Genomic DNA, 12,786 nt, shown 5'->3' on the forward strand with positions numbered 1-12,786 from the left:
CACGCTTGAGGGCGTCACACACGTATGCTGGTGGCCTGCTTCTCCAAATCCAGCTCAGATGCACCTGTGTCTGTCCACCTGGGTCCCTTAACACGCTTGAGGGCATCACACATGTATGCTGGTGGCCTGCTTCTCCAAATCCAGCTCAGATGCACCTGTGTCTGTCCACCTGGGTCCCTTAACACGCTTGAGGGCGTCACACATGTATGCTGGTGGCCTGCTTCTCCAAATCCAGCTCAGATGCACCTGTGTCTGTCCACCCGGGTCCCTTAACACGCTTGAGGGCGTCACACACATATGCTGGTGGCCTGCTTCTCCAAATCCAGCTCAGATGCACCTGTGTCTGTCCACCCGGGTCCCTTAACACGCTTGAGGGCATCACACACGTATGCTGGTGGCCTGCTTCTCCAACTCCAGCTTAGATGCACCTGTGTCTGTCCACCTGGGTCCCTTAACACGCTTGAGGGCGTCACACACGTACGCTGGTGGCCTGCTTCTCCAACTCCAGCTCAGATGCACCTGTGTCTGTCCACCTGGGTCCCTTAACATACTTGAGGGCGTCACACACGTACGCTGGTGGCCTGCTTCTCCAACTCCAGCTCAGATGCACCTGTGTCTCCACAGTGTCCCCACCCTCACGTCTGCACATGTCCTCTCTTCCACATGCTCTCGGTTTACCCACGTGCCTGAAACAGCTACCCACACACCAGTGTACCCAAGATAAGGCTGCCACATACTTTACTGAAAATAAATTATGTACAAATTTTCATAATTATGAAATAGTAAGAAAGACATGTTGGTCTCTGCCCTCACTCAATTCCTGGCACAACTCATAATGTGTGTATACAGGGACATCACTACAATCTTTTACTCTAATATTTGGTCTTTAACCTCAGTTCCTAACACAGAGCTCTTAAAGCCTTTTGTTCTGACACAAAACACCTAAATCCCTTAGATTTCCCGGGTGATAGGAGCATAGTGGGGCTGGCTGCCAGGGAGACCAGCCAGGTGATGAGAGGGTGGAGTCTGCAGCTTCATCCCCAGGCCTCCAGGGAGGGGAGAGGGCTGGAGGCTGCACTGGCACCAGTGGCCAATGACGTGACCAATCATACCTTGTAATGAAGCCAACCAGGAGAGGCTGTGAAGAGCTTCGGGAAGTGAACACATGGGGGTGCCGGGAGCGGGTCTCACACGCACAGGACAAAGGAGACCCACGCTCCTCACGTCCCTTGGCCCATGCCCCCTTCCATCCAGCTATTCATCAGTATCCTCTGCAATATCTGTGTCATAAATGAATACACTTAAATGTTCCTCTGAGCTCTGTGAGCTGTCTTAGCAAGTTCTGACACCCAAGGACAGGGCTGTGACACCCTCAATTTACAAGTTGTTGGTTGGAAGCACAGGTCACAACCTGAAGCCTATGACTGTGCTGGGGGGGTATCCTGTAGGACAGAGCCCCTAACCCATGATGGTGCTGGGGGAGCGTCCTGTAGGATGGAGCCCCTAAGCCGTGACTGTGCTGGGGGGGCATCTGAGGTACAGAGCCCCTAACCTGTGACTGTGCTGGGGGGGCATCCTGTAGGACGGAGCCCTTAACCCGTGACTATGCTGGGGGGGCATCCTGTAGGACGGAGCCCTTAATCTGTGACTATGCTGGGGGGGGGGCGTCCTGTAGGATGGAGCCCCTAACCTGTGACTGGGGGGGGGGGTGTCCTGTAGGATAGAGCCCCTAACCTGCGACTGTGGTGGGGGGGCGTCCTGTAGGACAGAGCCCCTAACCTGTGGGGTCTGCACTGAACCCTAATTAGTATCGGACTTGAGTTAAACCATAGGACACCCATTGGTAAGAAGAAATCTATGTATTTTAGTGACCAGCAGGGTTCTGTGTTAAGTGTTGAGAGGAGGAAAAAGTTTGGCTTTCTCTATCCATGTAACAATTTCAAGTATTTATAATAATTTTCAATATTTAAAGATGATAATGTGAATATGTGCATTTAGTTCCCTCTGAATCCCCTAAAGTAACAACAAAGAAGCTGTGCGTGTTTCATTACTTTTTAAGGTATAACCCACAGAGGCATAAAGAATGGAAATCAGAGGCAAAAGCAATAAATTTGGAGCTCACAAGGCAGCGATGACTGGAAACTGACCAGCAGACCCGAGAAAGTGGGTCCTAAGCTGCTGGTGTGGACAGCTGCAAGTCGCCTTTGACGCCCAGAAACTGGTGGGATCAGGTGCCGCTGCAATCAGTCACACTGGAGCTAAACCTGCTCCAGATGTAAGTGCAGTCAAGGACCTTGGACGTTCCCCCAGCCCTAAATCCTCCCCACCTAGTGCAGCCACACAACAGACCACGTATCAGAAGTCAGTGCTTCAGAAAGGTAAAACCAAAGGTCTCCGGATTGGGTCCCCTCCCCAAATTCAGAGTGAGGTCATAACCCCCAGCATCTTAGAACATGGTGTTGCACAAAGATGGGTCTCTTAAGGGTAGCTGAGACTTCAGAAGACAGCAACCCTGCTGATGCCTGACCAGGACTTCCAGCCTTCAGAACTGCGAGGGAATGGTTTCTGTTGTCAAGCCCCAGGCTGTGCAGCCTGCCTGCCAGGCAGCCCTGCGAGCTAATGCAGTATTCCAGGAAAGGGACAGAAGGAGGGAAGGAAGGAAATTACATGACATTTATAGACTCCTCAGCCTCCTTCCCCACATAGCTACAGAGATTCTGGGTTCAAGGAGGACACTGCTCCCTTTACACCCCGAGAAAACACTGTTACTGAACTTCTCTGAGAAACGGCCCAGCCACACAGTAAGTGTCACTGGTGCCACATCCTCACGCAATTTCCACCAGCTCTGAGAATCCCACCCTGAGAGAGGAGCATGTCATCAAGGATCAGACGTTCCAAGAAAGCATTCAGTGTGAGCGACACCAGAGGAAACAACAGACCTGGATGACACAGCGGCTACACGGGGAGAAGAAAGCTCTGGACACTTTCAGAAATTCTGGAAAAAGATAAGACAAGCTTTTAAGAATGGGATGTTAAAGCAAAGGAATGGAAACCAAAAGAGTCCCTACAAGTTAAAAATATGAGTAAAACTGAGTAACTCAATAGAAGAGCTTGAAGATACAGCTGAAGAAATCCCCCAAAAGAAGAAAAGGACAGAATGAAAATAAGAGAGTGATTCCGGCTGCAGGGGTGAGCACAGAGCGTGAGCCTGGCCGCAGGGGTGAGCTCAGAGCGTGAGCCTGGCCGCAGGGGTGAGCTCAGAGCGTGAGCCTGGCCGCAGGGGTGAGCTCAGAGCGTGAGCCCGGCCTCAGGGGTGAGCTCAGAGCGTGAGCCCGGCTGCAGGGGTGAGCTCAGAGCGTGAGCCCGGCCGCAGGGGTGAGTTCAGAGCGTGAGCCCGGCCGCAGGGGTGAGTTCAGAGCGTGAGCCCGGCTGCAGGGGTGAGCTCAGAGCGTGCTGCAGGTTGAGGACAGATCTGCACTGCAAACAAGCAGAATGTCAGGATGTGTCCACTTTGTGAAATTTCACGAAGCAGAGCACTGATAACATGCTCCCTTTTCTCTGTATCTTAAACTTAGATTTAAAAAAAAGCTAAAGAAATGAAAGGAAATGAATGGCATCATCATTTAGGAGTAAACTGAGAAACTGGTTTACTTATGTAGAAAAAGTATAAGCATGCTTTCTTTAATAGGAGAAAAGTCCTATGTGTGTACAGGGCATAAACTGAGAACTGTTTTTGCATCTTTCCTAAGAAACGACCTGAGGAGTGAATGGCTGGTCAACAGTCTTAACAACAGCGGCTTCTCCATCCAAACTATCATCACCTGCCAGCTTTGTTATCTGAGCATTAGTCGGCAGAGTCTGAAATTAACTTCTACAAAAAAAAAAAAAAAAAGACAGCAAACAAGAGACCCAGGAGCTCTGGTTCCTTTCAGACTTTCTAGAGGGAGACAGACATGAGGATCCTCCAGCTAGTGCCAACGCAACTTTCCAAACTCTGGTACAATTATATAACATAACAATTTCGTGACCATGAATTAGCACAATAAAATAATAGCTCATACCTGCATCTTTTCTTGAAATAAATGAATTATGATTCTCCAAGGGATGACCAAGACATTTCCAAGAAGTATTCTCTTTTTTCTTCAGGACAATCTCTATTTTTCCCACATTCTCAATAATCCTTGCTGAAAACAAGATAAATTTCACTTGGACTTATATTTTACTTAAAAATCAATATTTCTCTAATAGTCTAAATGTCTGAGCCTAATATGAATGACATTGAGCATTAATGGGATAAATAAGACCTCATTCCCACACTCATCATAACTGTTTATGATTTATATGGTATTAAATACAGTTTAATTTATTTTAGGTTCAGATCAACTTCTTTCAAACTAATTTATTGAGGGCTAAAGTAATATATATTGCTAGTTTTCAAAAGAATTCAAATATGGTTATAGCAACTAATTAACATACAGATAAAAAAAAATGGGCTAAGGTATACAATTTAGCCAAATGCAAATTTAATTTACTCCCTTTTAACAGTTCTTAGCTGGAATCTAAGGGGTTCTTAGGAGTAAACTCAGCGGCTCAACCCTGAGCCAAATAAACACAAGAATAGCCTCAGGGGGAGGAGACCCTCGTAAATGCAGAGTGAATTAATAAAGTGCATGTGAACCTTTAATTAGAAGACTTTCAGATTATCTTTTCATTTTTTAAATGATTAAAATAGTTCAGAATACAGAGTCTAAGAAAATAGACTTTTATACACTGATATAAATTTTATAAATTGAACATGTTTTGAAAGACCCAAAACACATTTCAAAAAACACAGCTACTCTCCCTCACTGCAAACACAGAACTCAAAAATTTACGACTTCTTAAGAGATGAATTCAATTCAATGAGCACCAACTTAAAGTTTAACCAAAATAAAACCATGGTCCTTAACTTCAAAGAGCTTAATTTATACAATTCAACAATTTATGCAACTTATAATTTCTATCTATGCTATGAGATATGGGAAAGGGAGACACTGGGCAGGTCCTGTGCCCCGACAGTGCCACACCACACCCTGAGCCCGGTGCCATCACTGAGCCAGCACGAGCTCTTCTGCTGCTGGACAGCGTGTGACTCCAACACCGCAGTCTGCAGGCAGCAGTGCTCACAGCTCAGAGTGTCCTGGCAGCATCAGACGATTTCAAATATGTGCAGCAAGGAAAAGGTACCTCCTAGTCTAGGGTATTCCATTACCTGCATGTCAGGAGCAGATCAGAGCTCAGGAGGGAAGAATGGAAAGGAGACAAGATTTTTTTTTAAGGAGAAAATAAGAAAGGGTAAAGCAATGAAAGGAACAAAAGGAAAGGAAAAACCTTGAAGCCAGAAGGACAATATTTAAAAATTATTATATACACAACATCACATGTTTATGTGCGCCATGAAAATAAACATGAAAAATGAGACAAACGCTGACTTCCCCTTTTCTCTCTGTACACATACGTATGTGTAGGTCGGTACATACATAATTTTGTTTTTTGGCAGCTTACCAGAAAAATCTTCCTGAACTTCATGGCTTAGCCCTGGGATAGAAAAATGAATTTAGTTAAAAATCCAGCTTCAAATCATACACAGTTTATCGTTTATACCACATAAGATTATTTAAATATTCTCTTACGCATTATTTCAAATCCCTCAAGACAAGTAGAACACATTCTGAGAGACCAAAGGAAAGAAACTGCACACAATCAAAGTGGAGAATCACGTTATTTAAACACGCGTTTCTTCAGTTCTTCCATTTCTCTCCCTATGAACTGAACAGTAAACACCTAATTCCCTGCAAGTGGCTGACGGACATTAGTCCAAACACAGTCCCGACTGACAGTCCCCCGAAGCAGGAAGGCAGCAGCCGCCCCGTGTACGCACGTGTGTGTGAGTGTGCACATGGGCACGTCGTGTGTGCATGCAAGTGTGTACAAAGGCCAGGCCTGGACTTAGCTTAGTTTTTCTTTTCTTACTGTTCTCCAAAGATGAAAAAAAAACTTACTGAGCATGTATGTGTCAAAGGCACTTTTCTAGATATTACAGACACAATTAATGATAAAGAAAAATCTTTGCCCTTAAGGAACTCACATTCTAGAAGAGGGAGAAACAAGAAATATTTTTACAAACATCTATTGTAAATCTCACGGTGTTCGTATGGGTACCTAGAACTTATAATTTTGCATTATTTCAGTCCTTCCAATGTACTGTTTCCCCGAAAATAAGAGTGTCTTATTTTAAGGTGTGCTCCCAAAGATGCACTAGGTCTTATTTTCAGGGGATGTCTTATCTTTCCTGTAAGTAGATCTTATTTTTGGAGGATGTCTTATTTTTGGGGAAACAGGGTAATAGTGGCAACCAAGAATTTCTTATTTTTGACTATGGAACTTTTGTTTCTTCATATATATCCTGGTGAGGTAGGAGTCCCTCAGTTTTCCCACCTTTTTCTCTTATCCCAACCAACCAATACAAAGTGGTCTATAGCCATGAAGGGACAGGCAGCCCAGGGACACAGCACAGATCTGCGGTTCAGCCGCTCTCAGCAGAGCCGGGAGGAACAGGCCAGGGACACAGCCACGAGGGACGGCGTTCGGCAGAAGCGTGTGACCCACAGACATGTTATGTTACTGATCTTGACTGCATCCGATTATTCACACTTGTAAACGTGAGGTCATACTGCTATTTGCTATCACAATTTTTTTAGTATAAAGAAATAACAGGGGAAAAATGATCAAAAATGACAAATCAAAATGACAACAGTAGATAAAACATTATAGTGACCTAGACTGTAGACCAACTTATACAGACCCGAGACTGGAGCTGTTTCTATTAATAAAAATAAAGTACTCACTTATATGTATAAGGTACGAATAATCCTTGATAATTGTTTCCGCTCTGAAGGAATCATCCTGATTATCAATTATTATTGAGTCTAATTTGATATCCTTAAACAGAAAGCAAAACCAGAAAGATTAGAAAGTAAAATTTTTTCCCAAATATCTACAGCTATATTTTTAAGGTCATCATGGAAGTCCATATGTGGATTCTTTACTGAATCCCCTTGTCAAATAAATTTTACTGCTATTTTTTCCTTCACATAACCCAATTCTTCTTCAAAGCTCAGACCACAATTTTAATTTCTGCATACCAGTTTCTCTGTAGTAACTATTCTACCCACTAGTCTCTAAGATCTAAGCTTAAGGGACTATCTTTGCAAGGTTGCTTGGCATGTAAAAGGTGTCCATTAAATACTTGTTGAATAAACAATGTAAGAAAAAATTGGTATCAGAACAGATTCTAGATATCCAGGATATATTTAGATATTTGCATTCATTTTAATCTTCACACTAGAGTGTGATGCTAGTTACACAACCTCTCAGCCTCAGCTTATCAAAAAAGTCAACTCACTAATACTTTTTTTAAATGTCTCTAATTTCTACACAGCCTTGCTGTGAAGTATCTTGGTTTCTATCATCTGTACCATACACTGAACTTTTTACTCCTTGTGGAAACCTTCCCCCGTCCCTTAGCCGCCCTCCTCTGTGCGCTGTGGACATCATCCGTGGGAGCTCCTGGTCTCAGACTGCATAGGAGACAGCAGCAAGGTGGGTGGGGAGCAGACCAGCACACCTCAGGTCCTCTGGGCCGTGCCAGGCAGAGGTGGTCACTTCTGTGAAATGGCCAGATCATGCTGCAAGAGTCAGAGGGACCTGCTGGTTCAAGATGGTTCCGCTACTATGGAAGTGGTAGAAATTCTTAAAAATTCCCAGCTATGTGGTTCTTCAGAGCACAGGAACCTCACAGTGGCTGAAGGATGTGTTTGGAGATTATGAGCTGCTTATTTGTGGAATGAATTCCCAGCCGGACTGTAAGCCCTGTGAAAGCCAGGTCTCTGTACCTCGCCTACCACCACATCTCTGACAGGAAGGCAGGCCTCCCGGAAGGCAGGTTTCACATAAATACCTAGTGAATGAACCGTCTCCCTCACTTTAGCTTCAACGGGCATCTGAGCCCCAGCTGCTGCCCCCTTGCTGTGCAGTGGTTTAAATACACTGACCACAGCAAGCAGGCTCTCCAACCCCAACACATGTTCAGGAAATCTGTTCTTGGGAAGGTAACTAGGACACACTTTTGTTATCCATACTTAAAAAAAAAAAAAAAAAATCACAGAAAAGTGCATAGAATCCTTCCTAGTCCAGTTTTCAAGAAGCTGTAGCCATGACTATTAAGAACACATCTCTGGAGCCAGACTGTCTGGGTTCCAAACGCTGCTCCAGCACTCGCTGTGTGACTCGGGGTAAACTGCTCAGCCTCTGTTTCCTTTTCTGAAGAACAGAGATAATAACAACAGCACCTGCCCACCTCACAGAGTGGTCGTGAGAAGTAAATAAATGCAGGGTGTCCCAAAAGTCACCATTACGCCAGAAAATGGGTAACTGTAACTCAATGTACTTTACAAAACAGTCACTACAAAATTTTACAAAGTACTTATAAAATATTCCCTATGTGCCAGCCACTTCTTTGTAAAATTGTACAATATTCTGTGAATAAAGGCAATTTGGCTATATTTTCCCACTTTTCCTATGTATGGTGACTTTGGGACACCCTGTAATATAAGAAAAGTACTTAGAAAAAACCTGACAATTAATATTTACTAAGTATTTACTTTATTCTTCTGATTTTTAAAAATTTTTTATTAAGTCATAAACACACAGATCATGTATATATTGATGCCTTTATGGGGCACAATGTGCTGATTTTATATACAATAAGGGATGCTTACATCAAACTAGTTAACATAGCCTTCACCTCATTTACTTATTGTGTTAAGACATTTATACTCTATACTTAATAGATTTGACATGTACCCTTGCAATATGAACCCTAGGAATGGTTAAAGACGTGTTTACCTTCTGTTTAGTATATATGGCAATAGTCACTGAAGAGTCTGTTTGGAACCAGTCATAGCTGTAAAATATTTAGGAAAGAATGAATAATCCTATCTGTAATCATGTGTGTTAACATATAATGTTTAAAATTTACAGTAAGAAATACATTTCTCCAGGTTAAACATTTTTCTAAATAAATAGTGTCTTACCATGTTAAGTTCATTATATAAGTTGACAATTATTTCCAAATGTAAAATATCTATATTTTTGTGTATTTCCACTTAAATAAAAACAAAATATCTTTTTTTTTTTTTTTTTGTAGAGACAGAGTCTCACTTTATGGCCCTCTGTAGAGTGCCGTGGCCTCACACAGCTCACAGCAACCTCTAACTCCTGGGCTTAAGCGATTCTCCTGCCTCAGCCTCCCGAGTAGTTGGGACTACAGGCGCCTGCCACAACGCCCGGCTATTTTTTGGTTTGCAGTTTGGCCAGGGCCGGGTTTGAACCCGCCACCCTCGGTATATGGGGCCGGTGCCCTACCGACTGAGCCACAGGCTAACATGGTATTTTTTATAAAGATTAAATACTTCCTTACTAAAATCTTTTTTTATCACAATAACAAAACAACGTGTTTTTGTTAAGGAGCATAAAGAAATGTGTATGCTCATTGCCTTCCCTCACCCCTGTCGCAGCACAGCAGAGCCCGTGGGAGCCACCACCCAGGGATGGTACAGACCGGCCAGCACACGGGCAGCCCACCGAGCAGCGAGGCCTCCTGTGCTGATGCGCTCACGTGGGGGCACATCTGGTCTGTGGAAATTAGGTCAACTTAAGGAAGTGGTCAGTGTAGGGAGGTGGTAACAATGGAGGTTCTACTGGATTATAAAAACAATAATATGTAAGTAGGTATTATATGAATCAAACTGGAAAGAATAAATCAAATGTTACAAGTTTGTATCTAGTGTTGGTGAGATTACAACTGATTTTATCTTTTCTATTTTTCTATATTTTATAAGTTTTCTACTGTCAATATGTTTTTTATGATCAAAAAATACTTCTTAATAATTTTTAAAAAGTACTGGTGTTTAAATGGATCAAATTTCAGTTGTATTTAAAATTCACATTTGTGGAATAGCTCATTCTCTGATGCTGTCTAATAAATAAATCACCACAGCTCCTGTGTCAAAGAAGCATGACTAACAGTAGGCAATAAATCAAACCCAGAGCTACTTTACTTTTTTAAATGTGTGTGTTTCTATGTGGAACTAACTTAGCTTTAGAACATAAGCAGGTGCATACCTTGGAGGACTGGGCCCTTCCTTGGCAGGCACGTCCATCGCCTGGCTTCTGGACACCAGGCCTTCACAAAGAAAACAGGCACAACAGCTTCACCCATGCAGCGTTTAAAACTTCGTCTTTGCATTTAATTTCTTATTGCAGTGTTAAATACATACACAAAAGGCACATCATAAGTGTACTACTCCACACATTTTCACACCATGAAACAGGCCCTTGTAAGCCAGCTCTCTCCTCACACCCCTTCCAAGTCCCCTCCCCACAGAGGGACCGTTAGTCTGACTACAAACACCAGGTAAAGTTCTCGCATGCCTGATCTTCATGTAAGCAAAACCTCCGACCTGCTCTCTTTCGTTCTGGGCATTACGGTGTCTGTCAGGTAAGGGAGACTGATAATAAGCAGCAAATCATACCAGGACTTCCTGAGATCCCGTCTCTGCTGAGGGAGCATCGATAGGCAGTTCTTTTTTATTACTAAGAAATATTAATCACATTTTACAAAAGTGCTGTGATCTACTCTCCCTCCCGTGGTGAGCATTCAGGTTTCTAGCTTAGAGCCAGTATGCACATGCTGTTATAAATATTCTAATGCACCTTACATTCTTAAAGAGTGTATTTCAACACATCTGGTGGGCATACAGGGGCACGTGTATGTTTAGCTTTAGTAGATACTACTGAACAGCTTTCCAAACTGGCTGCACTAATCCACACGTTTCCCACAGTGTCGAGAGTGGCAGCTGCTCCCCAGCCTCACCAGCACAGGCCTTTTCCACTCTGCTTGCTCTGCTGGGCTGCACCAGCACATAACGTCACAAGCTCACTAAAGCTGTACTCTTCAGATCATTACAAAAAACCTGATACAGGAGAACTCAAGAGTCTACAAACATTTCAGGAGTGCATTGTTTGCATCTGAAAGATTTAGTTTGGTTAAAAAAAAAAAAGGAGCACTACTGCTAAATGAATTCTGAAACCATCACATCAATTACATTTACCATTTTTCAAACTATGTAGGAAAAAAATTAATTATTAGTCCCTGGTGAGGACTGTAGTTCTCAAATTAGAAATCACTGTATTTTACATAAAGTCAGAAGTGGGATACACCTCTAAAACAGGCTAGTTTAGAGGTGTTCAAGATTCATTTTAGCCACAGACTCTTCTGTTACAAAGACACACTTGAGGGCAAGCACTCAGTGTGAACAGGTGTGTTCCTATGAATGGGGAAGGGGGCCTCAGCCCAGGCCTCACTCAGTCAGTGTGAACAGTGTGTTCCTCTGAATGGGGAAGGGAGCCCTCAGGCCAGGGCACACTCAGCCAGTGTGAACAGGTGTGTTCCTCTGAATGGGGAAGGGGGCCTCAGCCCAGGCCTCACTCAGTCAGTGTGAACAGGTGTGTTCCTCTGAATGGGGAAGGGGGCCCTCAGCCCAGGCCACACTGAGTCAGTGTGAACAGGTGTGTTCCTCTAAATGGGGAAGGAGCCCTCAGCCCAGGCCACACTGAGTCAGTGTGAACAGGTTTGTTCCTCTAAATGGGGAAGGAGCCCTCAGCCCAGGCCACACTGAGTCAGTGTGAACAGGTGTGTTCCTCTAAATGGTGACAGGAGCCCTCAGCCCAGGCCACACTCAGTCAGCTTCCAGCTCTCCCTACAGACTCTGAAGAACACAGTTAATTTCCATATAAACAAAGGAAGCCTCAGAGATGTGACGATAAAATCTGACAACATTCTGAAGTTATGAACTAATCAGCAGGGGGCCCTAAGAGAATATTCTACTATAAAACTACAGGTATAACAAAAGACAGGACCATAAAAATTAATTTTTTTTCTTAAATGGCAAAAACAAGAAAACATAATCTTATTAAATTATTTGAGAAGCACTGGAAAATAGTTAAGAGATAATGTCATTTCTCTTTTAGAAGTCTTCATTATAAATAAAAATCAAATGTATGTATTACAATCTAAAAAATTCTGTAACAAAAAGCTATCAACAGAATTCAGAAATTACACAGCAAATCTGGTCTTGTCTGGCCTAACTAGGACCAGAAATTCTGAACTTGAACTCAGTGCCTGTGGCATGTGTCAGTCTGCTATTATGCAAACCGTGTTTTCTCCTCCTCAAATTCAAACTAGCAATGAACTCTGCCCTGCAATTTCATGAGAAAGCAAATGAGACAACTTCCAAAAGGTTCTAAAACTGCCCAGCACCATAAAGACACCACTTATTAGAGTAATGTCACATGGAGTAGAGTGTGTCTTGATTTCAACATCTGCAAAAGACAAACTGAGAAACCTTGTATGATACCCAAATTTTGAATGAGCTGGAAGAATATAAGGTGGCTGAGGAGTGATATAAGGTAGGTGGACAGAGCTGACTGACCGGCATAGTCGGAGGGATCGGGTCTGCAGTGCAGTGGGAAGTACCACCCCCTTCAGGATTTTACGCAGCTGCAGGAGTAATGACATCAAAGGCAGATAGATTGTGTTTGCAAACACAAAGACGTACCACACACTTACGCGAGCCAAATGTGAGAGGCAGCTAGTAAGAATATAGAGAGATACACTCCAGTCTC

At 43.4% G+C, this 12,786-nt stretch overlaps 1 protein-coding gene across 5 annotated transcripts in view; it reads right to left on the bottom strand.

Moving 5' to 3' along the window:
* The window catches only part of LOC128593754 (cytochrome b5 reductase 4), a 67,297-nt gene that overhangs the window by 21,554 nt on the left and 32,957 nt on the right, over positions 1–12,786 (bottom strand). For 4 of the 5 annotated variants that reach the window (XM_053602090.1, XM_053602086.1, XM_053602085.1 and 1 more), the window contains 5 exons: positions 10,225–10,285; positions 8,947–9,004; positions 6,888–6,981; positions 5,545–5,577; positions 4,062–4,184 (listed from right to left, as the gene is read on the bottom strand). In XM_053602090.1, the coding sequence (XP_053458065.1) occupies positions 4,062–4,184; positions 5,545–5,577; positions 6,888–6,981; positions 8,947–9,004; positions 10,225–10,285 (369 nt within the window). The remainder of the gene's footprint in view (positions 1–4,061; positions 4,185–5,544; positions 5,578–6,887; positions 6,982–8,946; positions 9,005–10,224; positions 10,286–12,786) is intronic. The other variant, XM_053602088.1, reaches the window with a different exon arrangement.

Source organism: Nycticebus coucang, chromosome 9 (genome assembly GCF_027406575.1).
Source record: "Nycticebus coucang isolate mNycCou1 chromosome 9, mNycCou1.pri, whole genome shotgun sequence".
Classification (NCBI taxonomy): Eukaryota; Metazoa; Chordata; class Mammalia; order Primates; family Lorisidae; genus Nycticebus; species Nycticebus coucang.